This window comes from Chinchilla lanigera, unplaced genomic scaffold (genome assembly GCF_000276665.1).
Source record: "Chinchilla lanigera isolate Chin_1 unplaced genomic scaffold, ChiLan1.0 scaffold00177, whole genome shotgun sequence".
Classification (NCBI taxonomy): domain Eukaryota; kingdom Metazoa; phylum Chordata; class Mammalia; order Rodentia; family Chinchillidae; genus Chinchilla; species Chinchilla lanigera.
This window is the reverse complement of record NW_004955578.1, coordinates 812,766-835,596: the sequence shown is the minus strand read 5'-3', so window position 1 is coordinate 835,596 and position 22,831 is coordinate 812,766. Positions and strand designations below refer to the sequence as shown.

The 22,831-nt window shown below is 49.3% G+C and overlaps 2 protein-coding genes across 2 annotated transcripts in view; one reads left to right on the top strand and one right to left on the bottom strand.

Moving 5' to 3' along the window:
- Window positions 1-921: 921 nt before the first annotated feature.
- On the bottom strand, window positions 922-21,763 carry Blvrb (biliverdin reductase B). Its single transcript, XM_005414044.2, has 5 exons — window positions 21,420-21,763; window positions 12,591-12,755; window positions 12,365-12,454; window positions 8,127-8,255; window positions 922-1,174 (listed from the first exon to the last, which is right to left on the bottom strand). Exons 1-5 carry the CDS (start codon window positions 21,496-21,498, stop codon window positions 1,017-1,019), a joined length of 621 nt encoding a protein of 206 aa, XP_005414101.1. The 5' UTR covers window positions 21,499-21,763; the 3' UTR covers window positions 922-1,016.
- Window positions 21,764-21,856: 93 nt separating this feature from the next.
- The window catches only part of Sptbn4 (spectrin, beta, non-erythrocytic 4), an 82,825-nt gene continuing 81,850 nt past the window's right edge, over window positions 21,857-22,831 (top strand). Inside the window, exon 1 of the mRNA XM_013509644.1 lies at window positions 21,857-21,921. The gene's annotated coding sequence lies outside the window, so the exon portion shown is untranslated. The remainder of the gene's footprint in view (window positions 21,922-22,831) is intronic.

Below are 22,831 nucleotides of genomic sequence, written 5' to 3'. Positions count from 1 at the left end.
AGCTAAATCCCCAGCCCCTATTTATTGTCTTTTTGAGACAGGGTCTCATTATGCAGGTTGGGCTGGCCTTGAACTCACTTTGTAGCCCAGGCTGGCCTCCAACTCACAACGATCCTCCTGCCTCAGCCTCCCGAGTGCTGGGATTACAGGTGTGCGCCACCACGCCCGGCATCTTGGTTCATTCTTAATAAGCCAAGTTTCAGGTTGAACATATACCCTTCTTCCACAGAGCCTGTAGACTCCTCAGGCTGGGTACTCCTGCCTGGTAGACTCCTCAGGTACCTGCTCTGGGCTACCATAGCCCTACCTGCTCTCCACATCACAGCTCTGGCCATTCTGGGTTTTCACTCTCAGGGGCACCTCTCCCACTTGACTGTGAGATCCAGGAAAGCAGGGAAAGTGGGGCTCCTAGGTACCCTGGTGTTATGGTTTGGATTTGGAATGTCCCCCAAACTCAGGTGTTAAAGGCTCAGTTTCCAGCTGATGTGCTTTGGGGGAAGCAATTGGATCATGAAGGGCTCTAACTTCAACAAGTGGATTAACCCACTGATGAGCTCAGGATTTGATAGGCTTATGGGAGGTGATGCAAGTGGGCGGAGGTGGGGCCTCGTCAAAGGGAATAGATCATGGGCCTGTGATGCTGGGAAATCAGTCTGTCTCCCGTCCCCTCTCTCTAGCTGCTGAGAGATGGGAAGCTTTCCTCTGCTGTTTCTGTTTTGCCACCAACCTAGAAGCAATGGAGCCATGTGACCAGAGACTGAAGCCTCTGAAATCATGAACCAAAATAAACTGTTACCCTCTGAGTTGTTTTTCTCAGGTACTTTGTTCAAGGCAGGGAGAGGCTGACGGGCACACTTGGCCAACACTGAAAATCGTACACAGACAGTGAATCCTCAAAGGCAGAGAAGAAGAGTCGGGTGGTCTGGAAAAAAACTGAAGCTTGTGGCTCATGATTTATTGCTCCCTTCTTTGTGCCTCCTTTCCCAGAATGCCCTCCTCCCAGGCAGGGCGGGGGCCTAGTCGTACTGGTGGGAGGGGTAGGTGTTGTGCCCGTTGTACTCATCGGTGGTCAGGCAGCGCAGCATGAAGTGGCCCAGGTCATGTTTGGAGATGACCCTTGAGGGCCCCCGTCCATCCAGGGTCACTGTGTAGGCCCCAGTGAGCGGCTGATCCCCTGGGAAATAAGACAGAGGGACAGATGGGTGAAAGTGTGTCCTTTCCCAGGTCCCAACACGTGAGCTCAGGGTACTTACCAGGGGGCATAACAGCCAGGGAGGGGATGCCATGGACCAGGGCTTGCTACGCCCTTTGCTTCACTTGTCCCACATATCCTTACTGGTTATTGCTGTAGTAATAGTAGTACCCTGCACACACATACGCCCAGTGCTGGGGACTGAATGCAAGGCCTTTGTACTGAGCTACATCCCCAGCCCTTTTTAATTTTTATTCATTTATTTGTTGTTTTTTGTTTTGTTTTGTTTTTGCTTTTTTTCTGGTACTGGGAATCGAACTCACGACCTTGCGCTTGCCAGGCAGGTGCTGTGCCACTGAGTTAAACTCCCAGCCCCTTCATTTATTTTTGTGATAGTGGTGATTGAACCCAGGGTCTTGACACTGAGCTATAGTGACTGCCTCCAGCCCTGTTTTATTTTATTTTATTTTATTTATTTATTTATTTTTTTTCCAGTACTGGGAATCGAACTCATGCCTTGTACTTGCCAGGCAGGTGCTGTGCCACTGAGCTAAGTCCCCAGCCCCTTTATTTTTATTTTTGTTTTTTTTTTTTTCTCAGACAGGGTCTCACTATGTACTTCAGGCTAGACTTGAATTCACTGTGCTCTCCAGGTTGGCAATCGTCCTGCCTCACCTTCTGAGTACTGGGATTCCAGGCCTGCACCACAATGACCAGCCCCTTTTTACTTTTTATTTTGAGAGGGGTCTGGCTAATTCGCCCAGGCTGACCTGGAATTTGAAATCCTCTTACCAGTTGGGCGTGGTAGTGCAGGCCTGTAATCCCAGTACTCTGCAGGCTGAGGCAGGAGGAAGTGCATAGTGAGCCCCTGTCTCAATAAAAAACAAAAACAAAAAAAGAAATCCTCTTACCTCAAACTCGGAGGCCAGCTTTGTCATGGTAATTATCTAAAAAGCCCTCCCCTCCCTCAGGGATGGGTGTGGGGCACAAACCAGTAATCCCAGCATTCTGAGAGGCTGAGGCAGGAAGATTGCAAATTCAAATCCAGGCAACCTGGGATTTATGAAGACCCTATCTCAAAATTAAAAAAAGTGGGGCCGAGGATATAGCTCAGTGGCACAAGCACCTGCCTGGCAAGCACAAGCTCCTGGGTTCGATCCCCGCTACCAAAAAAACCAAAATAAAACAAATCAAAATAAAAAAAATTCTGGCGACGACATAGCTTAGTGCAAAGGCCCTGAGTTCAATCCCTAGTATGGTCAAAAATAAATAAGTGAAATGACCACAAAAGCTCATTGTTGAAGCTATGGTTGCCAGCAAATGGGCTTTTTGAAGGATTCAATCATAAGGGTGAGCTGGGTGTAGTGGTGCACGCCTGTAATCCCAGCACTTGGAAGGCTGAGGCAGGAGGATCGTTGTGAGTTCGAAGCCAGCCTGGGCTAAAAAGTGAGCTCAAGGCTAGCCTGAACTGCATAGAGAGACCCTATGAGAGACCCTATGAGAGACCCTATGTCTCAAAAAGACAAAAAAAAAAAAAAAAAAAAAGTCATGAGGGTGCTCACTTCGTGGATGAATCCACTGGTGGGGTGGTAACTGGATGGGCTTATAGGGTGGTGATGGAAAGGAGATGGAGTCAGCTGAAGGGAGTGGATCTTAAATATTGAGTTTGGGATTACATCTCACCCCTGGCCTCTTCCTCTCTCTGGACATCTCACTCTGCTTCTAACGGCTTTACTCCACCACACCCTTCTACCCTGATAAAGTTTCTGCCCTGTCACGAGGCCTAGAAGCAATGAAGCCAGGTGGCCATGGACTGTAGCCTCTGAAGCTGTGAGCCCAAACCAAGCTTCCTCTTCTGAGGGCCTGGGAGGATACTTCAGCGGCAGAGCATCTTCCTGGCAAGCGCAAGGTCCTGAGTTTGATTCCCAGTACCAAAAAAAATTTAAAAAGCTGCTATGTTATTTTTCTCAGGTACCTGGCAACAGCGAAAGGATCACCTACTGTGAGCCTGTGGTCAGCACCCAGTAAGGGACGAAGCAGACAAGAATCCCTACTCTCAGAGGGAGACAGTAAGAAAAGGCAACCTCTGCGAAAGGAAAATAGCCAATGTGTTAGTGGTGCAAGATAAAGCAGAGGTTAGCCTGGGACCTGCTAGTAACCCTATTTGACCAACAGGCAGATGGGAGCACCCAGGGACTCACGCACAACAGCAAACGGAGCCCACTGGTCACATCCTAGGGCTGCAAACCGTCCAGTGGCAAAAGCTCAATTTATTATGGGTCCCTCCTTCTGGGTCCCTCCAGGAGGACTGAATGGCGGGTCCCACGTGTGGGCCTACATTCTCCCGACAGTGGAAAGAGAGACATTCTTTTGATCTGCTGAAAAAGCAATTGGTATATCCTGATGTGAGGGGTATCAGTAGGTTTATTTCTCTTTTTTCCTCTCTCCCTTTCTTTCTCTTTCCCTTCCTTTTTTCTTTCTTTCTTTCTTTCTTTTTTTTTTTTTTTTGTCTTTTGGAGACAGTCTCACTATATAGTTCAGGCTGGCCTTGAGCTCACCTTGAAGCCCAGGCTGGTCTGGAACTTGCAAGGATCCTCCTGCCTCAGCCTCCCAAGTGCTGGGATTACAGGCATGTGCCACTTTTACTACTGAACTACATCCCAGGCCTGACTAGGACTTAGCAGGGACAGTGAACTGGCATAACCTGGCTATTGTAAGGGCACTGATGGCTGCACTGTGACCATTAAAAATAATATCCCATCGATTCCCGGTACCGGAAAAAAAAAAAAAATCCCAGGTCAGGCACACGTGTAATCCCAGTACTTGGGAGGCTGAGGCAGGAGGATCCCTATGAGTTTTAGGCCAGCCTGAACTACATAGTATGAACCTGTCTCAAAAAGAAAAAAATCTCACAGTGACCAATTAACTAAACTTGGGGGTCAAATGTGGTATCACTTGTGGGACTCCCTGGAGTCACATGCAATAAGGAACATACATTCAACTGGGCCTCCTGGCACACATATCGTAATCCCAGAACTCTAGGAGGCTGATGAAGAAAGATCAAAAGTTTGAACCCAGGTCGAGCAGTTTAGGAAGACCTTGTCTCAAAAAAACCAACCAACCAACCACAGCCAAAAATGCTGGGGATGTGGCTCAGTGTGAAAGGTCTGGACTCATCCCCAGTAGGGGAGGGGAGAAAGAGAGGAACACATACCCTTACCCATGTGGCATTTCTGCTGACAATGTTTAATCTGAATCTGTGGGAAAACAACTAGAAAATGGTATATTTAAAAACACCTGAGCCGGGTGAGGTGGCGCATGCCTGTAATCCCAGCACTTGGGAGGTTGAGGCAGGAGGATCCTTATGAGTTCAAGGCCAGCTTGGGCTACAAAGTGATTTCAAGGCTAGCCTGACCTGCATAGTGAGACCCTGTCTCAAAAAGACAACAACAACAAAAAAGACACCTGAGTTGGGAACTGAGAAATGTGGATCTGTAGCCCCAGCTACACCAGAGGCTGAGGCAGGAGGATCACGTGAATCCAGGAGTTTGAAACCATCCTGCACAACACAGCAAGATCGTATTTCAAAGGGAATAAAAAGACACTTGTTTTGGCTATTGTCATGAGAAACGTTAAAAAAAAAAAAAAAAAGACAAAAAAAAAGACAGGAAGATTGTTTCAGATTAAACATGACCTGCCAACTAAATGCAATGCATGATCCCCGACTAGACCTTGATTTGGGGCGAAGAGAGTGGGTTCAAGGGATATTTTCTGACACCAGGAAAAGTCTGAGTATGGAGAGGAGGAGAAAGATAATGCCAGTTGCCTTAGGTGTGTAATGGCTCCTTCCCAAGTATCTTTCTTCTTGGGAGATGGCTGTTGGGAAATTCAGAAGTGAATTGTGTCAGCTGCTATTACTTCTACCGGCTCTAGCAAGAAATATATATGCACATATATTATATGTGTATTTTGGAACTATGTACTATATAAATACATACATATCTATCTATAGAAAGGAGAGAGAAAAAAGAGAGAAAGTAAAAAACAGGGCAAAATGCTAACCAGTGAAGCCTGAAGCTAGACAAGGGGTGTATAACCATAGCATTCACCTGCCTTTACTGCCTTCCACTTTCTCGGAGGTTTGAAAATTTTCTAGTACACCAAACCAAAACCAAAACCAAAACCAAAACTAAAACCAAAACCAAAACCAGAACAGGGCTGGGGATATAGCTCAGTGGCATAAAAGTCTACCTGGCAAGTACAAGGTCCTGAGTTCCATTCCGGTACCAAAAAAAAAAAAAAAACCAAAACCAAAACAAAACAAAAAACAAAAAAACCCTGAAGAAGCCAGGCATAGTGTCACACACCTGTAATCTCAGCACTTGGAAGGCTGAGGCAGGAGAATCAGCATGAGTTTGAGGCTAGTCTGGGCTACACTCTGAGTCCAGGCCAGCCTGAACTACAAGGCGAGACCCTGTCTCAAACAAAACAAACAAAAACACCCTGAAGGAAAAATCTTGCAAATACTAGTCAGTGTTGAACTAATTTGGGGGCATGATCTCTGAGTATTCACTTCAAACCAAGATCAAGAAGCAAGCCTGGGGTGGGGGGCAGGGTGGAGAGGAACAAAGAAAGAAAGAAACAAAGGGAGAGAGAAAAAAGCCAGGTATAGTGGAGCACGACTGTAATCCTAGCACCTGGGAGGCTGAGACAGGAGGATCACAGCAAGTTCGAGTTCAGCATGGCCTACAAAGTGAGCTCAAAGCCAGCCTAAACTTCATAGTGAGACCCTGTCTCAAAAAAAGAAGCAAGTTAGCAGGGTGTGGTATAATCCCAGCACTAGGGAGGCTGATGCAGGAGGACTGCTGTGAGTCTGGGGCCAGGGTGGGCTATAAAGTGAGTTTAAGGCCAGCCTGAACTACAGAGACCCTATCTCAAAACAAAACAAAACCAGGGCTGGGGATTTAGCTCAGCGGCAAAGCGCTTGCCTGGCAAGCGCAAGGTCGTGAGTTCGGTTCCTGGTACCGGAGAAAAACCAAAAAAAACAAAAAAACAAAAAAACAAAACAAAACAAAACCCCTTATAGGATTCTGGTCTGAGTAGGGGCCTAATAGATCTCCCACAATTGGATTTAAACATGTATTTCTTTTTACTTTCTTTCTTTCTTTTTTTTTGTCTTTTTGAGACAGGGTCTCACTATGCATTTCAGGCTGGCCTTGAACTCACAATGACCTTCCTGCCTCAGCCTCCTGAGCGCTGGGATTACAGGCATGCGCCACCACTCCTGGTTTATTATTATTATTATTTTTTTTTTATTTGTGTGTGTGTGTGTGGTACTAGGGTTGAAGTCAGGGCCTTTACACTGAGCTGTATCCCGAACTCTGTATAAAAAAAAGTTGGTTTTTTTTTGTTTGTTTTTGTTTTGTGACAGGATCTTGCTAAGTCTCCTTGGCTGGGCTTGAACATGCGGCCCTCCTGCGTCAGCCCCCCAGAGGTGCACGCCAGGATAGCCTCCTTGACTTGCTTTTGTGGATCATGCTGCAGGTTGATCCTAGAGCCTCATGCTCACTTCTGATTAACAAAATATCATGCCTGTCTCAAATTCTTTTTCTTTTTTCGGTAGCGGGAATCGAACTCAGGACCTTGTACTTGCCAGGCAGGTGCCTGTGCCACTGAGCTATATCCCCGGCCCTTGTTTTTTTCTTTTCTTTTTTTTTTTTTTTTTTTTTTTGCGATAAGCATAAAAGACAATGGCTCTGCCTGGGACTCTTGCCCAGGAGCCCAGCTAGCCTGCTGTGACAAAGCCCTGGCCAGAGGGGGAAGTCATGTGCAGGTGTCCGGCCTATGGTCCACATCAACCACGAGTCCCCAGGACTCTAGCTCCAGGCAGTGTCACACCTGCATGAAAACACCCCCCCCACCCACCCCCACCACACACTCAGCAAGAGCCACCATGAGCCTAGTCCCCTCCCAGTACTGGGAGACAATTATAGTAAGTGATAGTTGCTTCACATTGCTACCTCTCTGCTCTGTTAAGCAGAGATATGAGCAGGGTGTTAGAAAGTCAGTCATGGGGGCCAGGGATGTAGCTCAGTGGTACAGCGTCTGCCTGGCAAGCTTGAAACCGAGTTTGGTTCCCAATGCCAAAAAAAAAAAAAAAAAAAGAAAAGGAAGTCAATCATGGTGGTACATGCCTGTAATCCTACCATTCTGGAAGGCTGAGGCAGGAAGGTCTCAAATTGTTGAAACCCAGCTTGAGTAACTTAGTGATAGCCCTTCTCAAAATAAAAAAAATTGAAATGGGGGGATGGGTGGGGGTGGCAGTGAGCTAGGGATGTGACTCAGTGCAAAGACCCTGAATTCAGTTCCCAGTATTGTTAAGGGGAAAAAAAAAAAAAAGGGCTGGGTGTGGTGGTGCACGCTTGTAATCCCAGAATTTGGGAGACTGAGGCAGGAGGATCACTGGGAATTGGAGGCCAATCTGTGCTACAAAGTGAGTTCAAGACCAGCCTCAACTGCATAGCGAAACCCTGTCTCAAAATAGACAAAAAAGAAAAAACACGGGGGAGGCGGGGAGAGAGAAGTAGAGAAGTAAATAAAGCAGAGAAAGATAGAAAATGTGTCATAATCTCAGCACTCAGGAGGCTGAGGCAGGGAGACTGCAGCGAGTTCGAGGCCAGCCAAGGCTACATAGTGAGTTCAAGGCCAGCCTGAACTACATAGCCAGACCCTGTCTCAAAAAAATAAAAAGGAAAAAAAAAAATGTGTTTGTCAGTTGTTTTTTGGGAGGGGCATTCAGATATGAACCGGGGGCCCCCTCCATGTGCAGTGTTTGGAGTTTTAGGGTGACCAGGGAGGGCCCCATAGATCTCTTCAGGAGGCAGGAGGGCACAGCCTGGTGGTGACGGTGCTGCGGGCTCCCCGCCCTACTCACCGATGTGTGGTGGCATCACAGCCACGTACTTCAGGCCCGACTGTTGCAGCACCTTGTGCATCCGGATGTGGTCGTCGGTCACGTCCTGCAGACGTGGGGGCACCTTGGCTGGATCCCAGAGCAGGAAGGCTGAAGGGGGACAGAGGGCAGGGTCCTCTGGGCTGTGTTGTTTTGATGCCAGGACAAAATTCCGCAGTGCTTCCCCACGGCCGTCTGGAAAAAGTGACCTCGGCCACAGCTCTAACACTGCCACCAAAAGCAGTCCAGCTCACAGCGACTTCTTCTCTGTCCCCCTCTCTCTCTCTCTCTGTTTCCCGTGCTGGTGATTAAACCCAAACCTTTCACACTGAGCCACGTCCCCAGGCTTTTCTTTCTTTGTTTGTTTTGTTTTTGTTTTTCTTCCAGTACCAGGAATCGAACTCACAACCTTGCGCTTGCCAGGCAGGCGCTGTGCCACTGAGCTAAATCCCCAGACCCTGTTTCTGTTTTTTTGAGACAAGATCTCTCTAAATGGCCCAGCAGGGCACTCAGATTTGCAATCTGCCTGCCTCAGCCTCCCAGAGTGCGGGGATGACAGGTGGTGGCTGGTTCACAGCAATTCCACATCAGCCTTCTCCTCACCCCGCACAGTACTGTCCATTGTGGCCTCTTGCTCCTCCCTGGTCTCCTTGCCCCATCCCTGACTGCCACAGGGACACTGTGACCCCTGAATCAGGTCCCAGCCGCAGTTCCCCATCTCACTCAAGGTGAAAGTCATGTCCTCAATGTGGACAGCCCACAAGGCCCGCGCTGCTCGGTCCACCAGCTGGTGGACATTTCCACTCAGTGTGGTCCGCAGCAGCTGCTCTGCGCCAGCTGCACACGGCCTCCCTGCCTGTGCAGCTGCGGACCGGTGTCCTGGGGCGGCTCCCACGCGTGGCTCCTTTCTTTTTCTTGCAGAGTTGGACCAGGGCCCGCCCAGTACCACTTTCCCTGTCGCCTTCTTTAAAACTGTAGTACCTCCCACGTCACCTGTACAATCCCGGTGCGGTTGCTCGTCTTCCCTCAGCACCTTTCCCTCCTCTGCACCACAGCTTCCCAGGTCCTATTTTATTATCTCCCTGCCCACTTCCCGGCCCTTAGAAGGGTCTAGGACACTGTAGGAGCTATTTTTCCATGGTGGTACTGGGGTTAGACTGTGGTGCTTTGCACTGAGCTACATCCTCAGCCCTTTTCTTTTTTGGTACCAGGAATCGAACTCAGGACCTTCCACTCGCCAGGCAGATGCTGTGCCGCTGAGCTACATCCCCAACCCCCTCTAATACTTTTTTTTTTGAGACACAGTCTTGGTATGCAGTCTAGGCTGGCCTCGAACTCAAGACCGTCCTCCTGCCTCAGCCCCCCAAATCTGGGATTACAGCAGGCATGCGCCACCACATCCAGCACTTCTCTAAAAAAAAATTTTTTTTTTATCTTGATATGAAATCTTGCTAAATTTCTCAGTTGCCCAGGTTGGGCTCAAATTTTTGATCCTCCTACTGATCAGCCTCCCAGAATGCCAGGACTTTAGGAATGTGCCACCACATTTTTTTTTTTTTTTTTTTTTTTTTTTTTTTTTTGAGACGGTCTCAGTATGCAGTTCAGACTGGCCTTGAGCTCACTTTGTAGCCTAGGCTGGCCTCGAACTCGCAGTGATCCTCCTGCCCCAGCCTTCAAAATGCTGGGATTATAGGTGTGTGCCGCTATGCCAAAGTAAGCATTTTCTGAAGGCACTACTTAGTCTTAGCCAAGCTACACTACCAGCTCACAGTCATAGAACATTTACCATGCCCAACTAAGCTGAATGTTTTAGGCACAGTTTGGTGAGATAGGAAAGAGCTTGGTCTCTGTCTTGTTTCCAACTCTGGGCCTACCACTGGCCGACGGCCTGTTTCCTCATGTGTAAACTGGGATGATATAAATTGGGGCTGAGGCTCGCGGTGGCTGTGGTAGAGAATGTGTTTACCGTGCCTAAGGCCCTGATTTCTGCTTCCAGCATCAAAAAAAAAGTCACCATAATTGTCTCAGTGCAGCTGGGCATGGTGGCGCACACCTGCAATCTCAGCACTCAGGAGGCTGAGGCAAGAGGATCATTTCGAGTTCCAGACCAGCTGGCTACAAAGTGAGCTCAAGGCCAGCCTGAACTGCATAGAGACCCCGTCTCAAAAAGACAAAAAAAAAAAAAAAAAAAAAAAAAAAAAAGTTTCACTGATTCCCAGGCAGCAGGATTTCCTCCTTACTTTCCTCAGTGAGAAAACTGAGGCTCAGATTATCAAGTGAGGGCCTAAGGCCAAGTAGCAAAAACCTCGAGGGCCCAATTTCCCTTCCTCCTCTGCTAGAACCAGCAGCCTCTAGCCTTCAGGTGGCAATTGCAAATCCAGTCTGTCACTTACCCTGTGTTTCTTTCTAACCCTTTTAGGCAACTCCTATAAAAAACAAGCCTAGCCAGACAGATTGGCTCCTGCCTGAATCTCAGCATTCTGGAAGGCTGAAGCAGGAGGATCTCAAATTCCAGCCTAGCCTGGGTGACTTGGTGATTTATTGAGACTGTCTCCAAGTAGAAAATTATGGATTCAGCCGTGGACGAAGGTGAGTGTCAAGGCCCTGGTTTCAGTTCACAGTACAGAAAACACGAAAACAGCTCCACCCTAACTTATAAACTCCAAAGCCTCTCGGAGGACAAAGATCTTTCTGATTTTTTACCTTGAGACTTGTATATAGTGGGAATATCTGACACTAACAATTAGAGGCTAAAAGTGTTCTTTTGGGGGGGGGCTTTGATAGCAAACAGTATTGTGCTCTAGAAGAGAAAGTCCCTTTTTTAGGAGTGACCAAAGAGGGTGGCCTGAGGTCTGTAACTCCACGTCAAATAGCTTAGGAGGAGAAAAACAAAACCAAAAAATATTCATATATGTGGGCACAGATAAACCAATTATAATACATAGTAAAAATTTCAGGTTTGGGATTACACTTCTATTTCTTTCTTTCTTTCCTTTTTTGGTCTTTTTGAGACAGGGTCTTGCTATGCAGTTCAGGCTGGGCTTGAGCGTACTTTGTAGCGCAGGCTGATTTTGAACTCCCAATGATCCTCCTGCCTCAGCCTCCTGAATGCTGGGATTACAGGCATGTGCCACCATGCCCAGTTTACATTTTCATTTTAAAGCTTAAGAGGGATAAAAAAGCACCAAATGATTCTGCTCCCTGCTCTCTACCTAGCTCTGGCTTCCAGGTCTTTGCTCTTTCGGGCTCTGCTGCCCAGAGAGCAATTGTTCCTGCAGACGCCTCATGCCACCTCCTGTCCCAAGGAGGCAACCTGTGGGCAAAAACAGAGAGGAGGAGCGCAGCTGTGCAGAGAGCCTGCGGCACAGGGCACAGCAGTGTGGGCCCAGGTGAGAGAGCCAGCTGGACCTGCTCCCTGAGCTATCCCGGGAGATAAGGGTTATGCCAGGTATGGTATGGTGGTGCACACCAGTAACCCCAGCCCTTGGGGGGCTGAGACAGGAGGATCGCCACAAGCTCTGGGCCCGTCTAGGCCACATAGTGAGTTCAAGGTCAGCCCAGGCCCAAACTTAATGGTGAGACTGTCTCAAAAAATAAAAATAAAAAAACAAGTCCCAAAAAACAACAACCAGAAAACAAACTCTCCTCCTCCAAGTAAAAAGAATAAAAAATAAGAGTAACAATAGCTAGTACCTTCTGAGCATCCAGGATGTGTAGCCTGAGTATAAATATCCAAAGGGGTTTTGTGCAGATTAACTGGCTTTCCTCCCTAAGAGAAACAGATAGTACCTAGCATCCAGTAAGTGCTCAATAAATGCCGTGAGCATCAACTGTCCCTCATGCCCTCTGTAGCCTTCTCCCTAGATCACTGGGTACTGCCCTTGTGTTTGTCTGCTTTGCAGAGCTGGGTGGAACCCGGAGCTCTGCAGGTGCTGGACAAGTGCTCTGCCACTGAGCTAAGGCCAACCCCGCAGGACAACTATCTGTTTACTGTCATCTCTCCATGATGGGGAGCTCCGGGTGGGCGGCAGCCGTGTGTACCCACAGGGCTGCCACTTCCTCTGTGAGGTCCGCCTCCCCCACCCCCACCCCCACCCCCGGGGCGCTCAACGAATGCACGATGACGTGGAATGGCTCAGTGTCACCTTTCAGAGGTCCCTGGGCTACCCCTCCGGCACCCACCACCCCCTCAGGCCCCTCTCCACGAACCCACCACCCACCTGAAGTGCAGGCCACGACCTTGTCCACTCCGTGAGCCTTCATGGCTGCCACGATGTTCCGGGCGCCCTCGGACATCACGGTAGTGGGACCTTAGGGGGGACAGAGAGCGGCTGTCACTGGTGGGAGGCGGTGGCGGAGCGGGTGGCAGGGGCGGGGCGGGGGGTGGGCGTGGTGCTGGGGGCCGAGGCGTAGGGAGGGGCCGTGGGCAGAGGGGGGGCCCAGTACTGAGGTCGTTGCCGGTGCCCAGCAGCACAATGACGGCATCCTGCCCGGCCACGGTCTTGTCCACATCGGCCGCTTGCCGGACATCTCCCACGATCACGTGCGCTGGCTGGGGCCCCTCTGACGGCAGCCTGGCCGGGTCCCGCACCAGCACGGTCACTTCATAACCTGCGGGCAGAGAGAAGGGCGCAGGGTCAGCGGGGGTCAGGCTGGCCCTCTCAGGGCCCACGAACCTCCAATTCCATCCTCTAGGTCTCCTGTCCCAGGGCAGCCATCTTCAAACATTTTTGCTGGCAAATTGAGTTACAGCCAGCTAGTTGTTAAAATAAGGCCACACAAGGCTGGTCACGGTAGTGCACGTTTGTGATCCCAGCACTTGGGAGGCTGAGGCAGGAGGATCACCAGGAGTTCGAGGCCAACCTGGGCTACACAGTGAGTTCAAGGCCAGCCACAACTATGTAGTAAGACTCTGTCCCAAAAAAAACAAACAACAAAAACCCCTACAATTTCCAAGGAGGCCTCCTGGGCCTCTCCATGCACCAGACAGCCCCTGCTTCCAGCAATAACAGGATTAGTGCCCTGACTGTCACTGCTCTGGGCTTCCCATCCGTGGGTCAAACGACCCAGGGACACAGTTGCCCAGAGATTGCCCAGAGCTGGATTGATCCCAGGCCCTGCTACTAATGCTCTGGAAGCCCAGCCCTTCCTTAGTGGTCATAAAATATGTGCTCCACCAAGAATTTTACATGACTGTCCCCTGACCCCAACACACACTGTACAGCTCCCATCCGGCGAGGCATGGAGGTGCATTCCTATAATCAAGATTGCATGTATAAGCCCAGCCTGGGTCATTTATCAATTTAATGAGAACTTGTCTCAAAATAAAAAAGACAAAGGACCAGATAGAGTTCAGTGTGAAGGCTCTGGGTTCAATCCTTAGTACTGCAAAAATAAATGAATAAACATATATATACATCAGTGATTGTGTTTGCTTTTTTTTTTTTTCTCTTTTTGAGACAGGTTCTCACTATACAGTTCAGGTTGAACTTGAGCTCACTTTGTAGTCCAGGCTGGCCTTGAACTTGCAACAATCCTCCTGCCTCAGCCTCCCAAGTGCTGGGATTACAGGCATGCGCCACCATGCTCGGCCTTTTTTTTTTTTTTGAGGCAAGGTGACTGTGTAGTTCAGACTGGGCTTGAATTTGTAATGTGCCAGCCTCAGCCTCCTGAGTGCTGGGGTCACAGGTGTGTGCCACCATACCTGGCCTATATGGCATTATATTTTATTTATTTATTTACTTTTTGAGACAAGGTTTCACTATGTAGTTCAGGCTGGCCTGGAACTCACAGTGATCCTCCTGCTTCAGCCTCCCGAGTGCTGGGATTGCAGGTGTGTGCCACCACACTTGGCCTATATGGCATTTTGAAAATAAAATGACCAGGAGTGAGGATGCAGCTTGGTGGTGGCCTACCATGCCCAGATCTCTGGGTTTGATCTTCATTACCACAAAAAAAAAAAAAAAAAAAAAAAAATACTGTAGGTTATTTTGTGGTCTCTGTTCTGAACTGAATGTGACCGCTCTCAATTCACATGGTGAAAACTTGGTGGAGCTTTGTGGCAGCAACTAGCTTTATTTATTTTTTGTTTGTTTTTTTGAGACAGGGTCTTGCTATGTAGTTCAGGCTGGCCTTGAACTCACTATATAGCTCAGGGTGGCTTTGAACTTGTGGAGATCCTCCTGCTTCAGCCTCCCAGGTGCTGGGATTAAAGGCATCGGCCACCAGGGCCAGTGGTAACTTGATTTTGATAAGGCCCTGAGGATGGATGTGATTTTGATATTTTTGGCTTGGTTTTGTTTTTCAGTACAGGGGATTAAACCAAGGGAGTTTAGAAACTATTCCCAGCCCTTTTTTTTTTTTGCCTTTTTGAGACAGGGTTTCACTGTGTAGTTCAGGCTGGCCTCAAACTCGCATTGATCCTCCTGTTTCAGCCTCCTGAGTGCTGGGATTACAGGCGTGTGCTACCATGCCCAGCTGCAAGTCATGTATCTAATAAAGGATATATCTAGGATATATGAAGAACTCCTATAACACAATAATAAAAACAGGAATGATTAATTAAAAGTGAGCATGGGGGCCAGGGATTTATAGCTCAGCGGCACAAGTGCCTGCCTGGCAAGTACGAGGTCTTGAGTTCGATTCTGAACACTAAAAAAAAAAAAGTGGGCAAAACATTTGCATAAACATTCTTCTAGGTAAAGTATACAAATGGCCAACAAGCACTTGAAAAGATGTCTAATACCATTAGCCAGCAGGGAAATGTGAACCCAAACCACAATGAACACCACTTCACCCCTGCCAGGATGGCCGCCCACATAAAGAAGCCAAGTGAAAGTGCTGGCATGCTTGTGGGGAAACCCGGACCCTCACACATTGCTGATGGCAATTTTTTTTTTGTTGTTTTTTTTGTTTTTCTCCGGTACCGGGAATCGAACTCATGATCTCGTGCTTGCCAGGCAGGCGCTGTGACGCTGAGCTAAATCCCCAGCTCGGCAATGTTAAATGATGCATCTGCTTTGCAAAAGTCTAGCACCTCTTCAAAAGATTAAACACAGCATAGCATAAGACCCAGCAATTCCACTCTCAGGTATAGGCCCCAGAGGAAGGAAAACATTTTCATGTAACACTTTGCACATGACAAGAGCTACCCAGAGTCTTTTTTTGTTTGTTTGTTTGTTTTCTGGTACCGGGAATCGAACTCAGGACCTTGCACTTGCCAGGCAGGCGCTTGTGCAGCTGAGCTATACCCCCAGCCCTAACACTTTGCACATAAATGTTTACAGTAGTATTATTCAAACTAACATCCGTCAGCTGCTTAATGGGCAAATAAAAGGTGGTTTATCCAAACAACACAATATCATTTGGCAAGCAAATAACATTCTGATGCATGGTACAATATACATGAACCTGCTGGGTAGGGTGTGCACATCTGTAATCCCAGCACTGGGGAGGCTGAAACAGGAGAATCAATGCGAGTTTGAGGCCAACCTGAACTACACAGTGAAACCTTGGGAAAGAGCCACTGACCCACCCCTTCCAGGAAAAACCCCTGTTCTGTTCCCTACCCGCTTACTACGCGACTTGCTTTTCCGTTTGATCCCCATGTAATCAATATTACCCGAGCAATTATGCTCGTAACCCTATTAGTTGACCATACTGGTGTCCCGCCTCATGCCCACCCTATGATTTCCCATTTTTCCCCACCCTGGACCCGCCTCACCTCATGGTTTTCCTCTATAAAAATTCTTTAGGGCTGGGGATGTAGCTTAGCGGTTGAGCACTTGTCTAGAACTTGCAAAGCCCTAGGTTCAATCCCCAGCACCACACACACGGAAAAAAAAGTTATTTAAAAAGTCTCTTAAAAAGGTAGGGTCCTTAGCTGGTTGTGGTGGCACACGCCTGTAAACCCAGCACTTGGAAGGCTGAGGCAGGAGGATCGATTCACGTTTGAGACCAGCCTGGGCTACAAAGTGAGCTCAAGGCCAGCCTGAACTGCACAGTGAGACCCTATCTCAAAAAGTCAAAAAAAGAAAAACATGGTAGGGTCCTTGGCAATCCACTTGGGACCGCTTCGGTCTCTCTCAGACAGAAGCTTTCTTTTCCCAGTAAGTACATTCTGCTCTTAACCTCGGTTGTTCCTAGAATTCCTTCTTCGATTTTAGAGAACATAAGCTCTTCCCAGACATCTAGCAGGTTGGGAGTTTCTCTCCCTATATCAACAACACCCAGTGTCCCTGTCCTCTATGACCCCCTTTCATGAGGGCAGACACCAAACCCCTGTTGCTGCCCACCTGCGGGGCTTACAGGGAGCAGGTGGGCATTGCCCAATTGCTACTGTATCGGTTAAAATGGAGTCCGGTGAATTGTGCATTCTTCTCCCCTTTTTTTTGTACTGGGAATCCAACTCAGGACCTTATGCTTGCCAGGTAGGTGCTGTGCTGAGGCTCCCTACCCTCCCGCTTCCTGGAACATACTTTGGTCTAAGTGTGTTTTTGTTTTTTTTTTCTTTTCTTCCGGTGCCAGGAGTCGAACTCACGACCTTGCGCTTGCCAGGCAGGTGCTGTGCCGCTGAGCTAAATCCCCAGCCCCAGTCTAAGTGTTTTACCCCTGTGAAGTTCATAAGTTGAACCCTCCTCATCACCATAGTGGTGGTGTCAGATGTCGGGGTGTTTAGGAGGTGACATTAGGTTGTGAGGGTGCTGCTGCTTGAATAAGAATGTGGTGCCTTTATGAAAGAGATCCACAGAAGGCTGGGGATTTAGCTCAGTGGCACAGTGCCTGCCTGGCAAGTGCAAGGTCGTGAGTTCGATTCCTGGTACCAGAAAAAAATTTAAAAATAAAACAAAACAAACCCCACAGAGCTAGGAGCCCCTGAGGCCAGGTGAGGCTGCAGCTAGCTAGAGGCGTCACCTCTGAGAAGCTGGCCCCACTTCAGGCACCAGCCTCTTGGGCTCCTCAGCCTCCAGCACCATGGGAAATAGGAGTCACCCACTGTCAGGCTAAGATGCCTGTTCTCTGGACAGCGAGCACTTTGGCAAAGCTCATCACAAAGGTCTCTGTTAGTGCTCCCGTATTAGAGATGAGTACCGCACTCATGAGGGTCTCCCCATGTGCCAAGTACTGAACAAGGCCTATGAATTAATGGGCTGATTTTTAAAAAACAGTTTGGGCTCCCTAGTACCACCCCTCCCCAAATTAAATTTGCACTTAATTTGTTTTGTGTTTTGAAACAGGGTCTCACTATGTAGTTCAAGTTGGGCTTGGACTCATTATGTAGTCCAGGCTGGCCTCAAACTTATGGTAATCCTCCCGCCTCAGCCTCCTGAGTGCTGGGATTACAGCTTTGTGCCACCACATCCAGTTTACAAAACTCAAATATTTCATCTTTGCTTTTCCTTTATTCTCCCTGCCTACTCTGTCCTGCTCTCTCTCTCTCTCTTTTTTTTTTTTTTTTCCAGTACGGGAAATCGAACTCATGACCTTGCGCTTGCCAGGCAGGTGCTGTGCCGCTGAGCTAAATCCCCAGCCTCTTGTTTGTTTTTTTGAGATAAGATCTCACTAAGTCATCTAGCCTGGCCTTGAACTCAATTATGTAAACAGGTTTTGAAATCACAAACCTCCTGCCTAAGCCTCTCTAGTGGTAGGATTACAGGTGTGAGCCACCCCACCTGGCTCCCCTCTCTTTATGTGTATATATAATACATAGCAGTGGTGGTGAACCTATGGCACATATATCTCAGCAGACACACAGAGTCCTCTCTGTCGGCATGTAAGCCAAGTTGCCCCTGCAGCCGAGCATCAGATAACGGTTGTTTTTCTAAACTAAAACCTCAGTATTCAGGTTTAATTGCAGTGTTGGCACTTTGTGATAAATAAGTGGGATTTGGATTGCAGTTTGGGCACTTGGTCTCCAAAATATTCGCCGTCACTCATATATAGCACGCATAATTACATACATTTATATATATACTTATACATATAGGAATATACATATTTTCCCTTAACTATTCAAGAGTAAGTTGCAGAGTTTTTGTTTTTTGACACAGGGTTTTTTTTTTTGGTACCGCGAATCAAACTCAGGACCTTGCACTTGCCAGGCAGGCACTTTTTTGTCTTTTTGAGACGGTCTTGTTATATAGTTCAGGCTGGCCTTTAGCTCACTTTGTAGCCGAGGCTGTTCTCGAAATCACAAAGATCCTCCTGCCTCAGCCTCCCAAATGCTGGGATTACAGGCATGCACCACCACACCTGGCTCAGAGTTTTTTTTATATCAACCCTTAGTACAAAATATGTTTTGCTGCCTAACCCAGTGTACCAAACACATATAAAACAAAAATTTTAAGCCAGGTGTGGTAGCTTGTGCCTGTAATCCTAGCACTCGGGAGGCTCAGGCAGGAGGATCTCCTTGAGTTCAAGACCAGCCTGGGCTGCAAAGTGAGTTTAAGGCCAGCCTGAACTGCATAGTGAAATTCTGTATCAAAAAGAACAAAAAAAAAAAAAAAAGAAAGAAAGAAAGAAAGAAAGAGAGAAAGAAAAGAAAGAAAAAGAAGAACAAATCCAAAATTTTATAGAACAGATATTTAACATGTGATTCTGATAGCATGGTGACCCATTAAATATATTTCAGAACTCACTGTGGCCCACAGTTTGAGAAACACAACAATTCTACAAGGTAATTATTATCACACCTACTTTGAGGATGCAGAAATTGAGGCAATTTTAGGTAATTGGGCCAGGGCCACAGCTAGTAGGTGGAGAAAGTAAAACTTTTTACCTAAATGAGTCTGATCCAGAGCCTGCTGAATATAGCATGAAGCTATAATCTGAATCTAGTCAGCCAACCCGGGCATGGTGGTGCACGCCTGTAATCCCAGCACTCGGGAGGCTGAGACAGGAGGATCAATCCAAGTTCGAGACTAGCCTGGGCTACAAAGTGAGCTCAAGGCCAGCCTGAATCGCATAGCGAGACCCTGTCTCAAAAAGACAAAAAAAAAAGAGAGAATCTAATCGGCCAGAGAGCACCAACCATGCATTAGCTATGGTTCTAAGCACTTCACAGATAGTATCTCATTTAATCATTATAAGCATCTCAGGGCAAGCACTACTAGATTCATTCCCTATTTAGTTAGCGAGCTAGTGATACAGGGGATTGAACCAGGACCTTTGCACTGAGCTCAATCCCAACTCAAAATTTTGAGACAGGGTCTTGATAAGTCACTAAATTGGCCAGGCTGGGCTGGAACTCTCGATCCTCTACCTCAGCCTCCCATCGATTTGTCCTCATTTTATAAACACCTAGGTGCAAGTTATTCGGTCACACAGGTAGTGAATGTGAGGCAGGCTGCATCAGAACCAGTATAGCTCAGGATCTTATTTTACTTCTTTTATTAAAAAAATTTTTTTAATGTAGCTGGGCATGGTGGCATAGGCCTGTAATCCCAGCACTCAGGAAACTGAGGCAGGGCCGGGGATATAGCTCAGTGGTACAAGCGCCTGCCTGGCAAGCGCAAGGTCCTGAGTTCGATTTCCGGTACCAAAAAAAAAAGAAAAAAAAAAGGAAGCTGAGGCAGAAGGATCACTGTGAGTTCGAGACCAGCCTGGGCTACAGAAATGAGTTCAAGGCCAGCCTGAACTACATAGTAAGACCCTGCCTCAAAACAAAGAAAGAAAAATTTCTTTGGTATTAGTGGGGGATTAGACCCAGGGACCGCTGAGCTATACAATCACCAAACCCTTACTTTTTTAAAATTTTGAGATGGAATCTCATTAAGTTGGCCAGGCTATCCTTGAATTTCTGCTCAGTGGCTGGGATTACAGGTGTGCGCTGTAGAGCAGGGCCTCTGTCACACCCTATAAAATCACACTGAGGTCAATAAAACCCTACCCATCCAAGCCCTTGCAATTTGTGATAGGGGCAGCACAGTCCTTCAGAGCCACAGGGAGCCTGCAGGGCCTTCCCTAGGCTCCAGCTCTCAAGTTCCCTGGGTGCTGTCCCAGCTGTGACCAGCAGGGTGGGACAGCAAAAACCAGCGGCACTGGGCATTAAGTAGAAGGCGGTCACGAGTCCAGATTTTCAGGGTGACTCAGCACATCTCAACTTCTCCCTCTTCCTTTCCCACTGCTCCCCTAGAAATGCTTATCAGCACACTGCTTCTACTCAGAGGCCAGGCTCCTTTCCTCGACAAAAATCAGGACCTTCCTGAGGACCCTGGGGAAGAGGACACTGAAGAGTCCCTCCAAGGGAGGCTGGGCTGAGACAGCAGAGTCCTGGGAGGCCGCGTGGCCTCCACCCTTTTTGGGGCACACAGATAGCTACTATCTCAATTACTAGGGCTAACAGGGGTGAGGCCCGTATCTGGAAGTCCCAGACCCAGCCGGGAGCTGGTAAACTGTGGGTTTAGGGGGCATGGTGTGCCGGGGGATGCCGCACCCTCTCTGGCCCACCTCTGAATTTTCAGCCTTATGGACTTTTCCAAAGCTAGGGTTCCCAGGTCTTCACTCAGTGTCTCTGTGACCTCTCTGTTTCGTACTCACAACAACCTACACTTAATCTTTTCCGTTTCCAAGTTAGGATCCAAGCTCAGAATCTGCAGACATTTTTGATGTTTAAGAGCGTGACCTGGGTTCAAATCCCAGCACTGCCTCCTACCAGCTGTGTGAATAAGTCATTCTCTGAGTTTCAGTTTTTTGTTTCTCTTCCTTTTTTGGGGGGGCGGGGGGCAGAGTCTTGGTTCTTGCTCTGTAGTTTCGACTGGTCTTGAGCTCTCTATGTAGCCCAGGCTGGTCTCCAACTCACCTGCCTCAACCTCTGGAGTGTTGACATATTACAGGCACACGTCACCATGCCTGGCTTAGGGCCTCTGTTTTCTCTTCGGTCAAGTGGGGTAATGTCATTTCCAGCTCTAAATGAGGGCGGCCAGGATTTAATCACGTGGCAGGAGGGCGGCACGGGGCAGCAAGCCGATGAACCCACCACCAGCACAATGACAACCACAACCACGCACATTTCATAAGAGCCCTAGGTTTACATCTAACCTTGTCGCTGGAGTCCCCCAGGCTCCCACGGCCAACGTCTATGCCTTGCACTCCCATAAAACTGAATCTCGTAGCTTCCTCCACTTGTGCCCCGTGGCCACCGGCTTGGCTCCCCGAACCTTCACACATCTCAAATAGGGACTGGCGGCCCCTGGGCCTGGCCCTCAGCCCCGAGAAAACCCTCCCTAATGTCTGCCCGTGTGCCCCACGATATCCCCCACCGGCCCCGGCTCATGCCTGCTTGCACCGCCTGCGCCAGGGTGGTGAGCCCGGTCCTGCCAGTGGCGCCGAAGATCGCGATCTTCTTGACAGCCATGCTGGGGGTCCTGGTCCTGGGTTTGCCGCGCGCGTCCGAGACACAGGACTCGCGGGAACCCAATGGCTGCTGGGCGGTGCCGTCCCCCTGCTCTAGACGGAGGGACGGGGCGGAGCGGATCAGAAGGTACCGCCCGCGCCCCGCCCCCGTTCAGGCGGAAGAAACTCCGTTTCCCGCAGAAAAGAACGAGAGCAGGTCTGACTGGCGTCAGGTCGCAGTCCTTACCGCGCAGCACTACCCACCCCGACCGACTTGGAGCCACTCCTGCCTCTAGGAAGGGCGCGAGTAGGCGGGGCCAGGAGAGCTTGTCACTCAGCGCCCCGCCTCCGCGCTCTAGCCACTCGGGGCGGGGCGGGAGGGAAGCCACGCCCACCGCGCACTTCGGGCTCCCGCCCGCTCCTTCAGTGCTCCTGGGCCGACCCGGTACGCGCACTGCCGCCCAGGTGCCTCTCCAGCAGCAAGGGGACTGTGAAGGGGGACGGGGTGGGTGCGTGGGCGTGACACCGTGTAGCTGCGTGTCTAAGTACCGGTGTGATCCGCGTGAACCTAAGTACCCACAAGGGCGCGCGTGATTGTGGTGACACTTATGCTATCCTTCGTGCTACAGCGTGACTGTGAGACCCCACGTGTGGTCGGCACCGATGCCGCTCTTTTGTGACCTTGTGGTGGCGCGGGGGGTGACAGTGTGTGTCAGCCCGTGTGATCGGGCGTGAGTGTGGAGCATAAGCCGTAGTGGAGTGTGTGACTGACTCCTCGACTGGGACAGTGTGTGAGACCCCCGGTGTCACGCAGGGTGTGTGACGCTGGTCTCAGCTGTGTGCGGCTGTGGGTGTTACAGTGATGCTCTCTGGGGCTTGCTGTGACTGTGGTGTATGAGTGTGCAGCAGTGCAGGACGCGTCCCCCCACGTGGCTGGGTGACTGGCGTGACAAGTGTGAGTGTGTAAAATGTTTGATGCCGATTGCGAAGCTGTTCGTGATGTGTGCAGGTGTGACACTTTGTGACTGCCCGGGCGTGTGCGACTGCGTGACATGCGTGGTTGTGTGTGACACCACGTTGTTGTTGTCGGTGGTGGCCCCATCCGGACGTGTCATCGTGTGTGGCGCCGGGGGACCCTGTTCCAGTGTGGGCCCCCGTGTGTGCGGCGGCGTGTGACAGCCTGAAGGTTGACCCTGTGCGACCCCGTGTGAGGGAGCGACACTGCGCGCGGACGTGGGGAGCACGTTGTGACGTTGCAAGTGGTCCCGCGTGCGGGGGGAAGCGCGTGGGTCCGTGGGAGGGCGTGACGGTGCCTCACCCGCGTGGCCCGGCGTGTGACGCGCGGGGACCCGCCC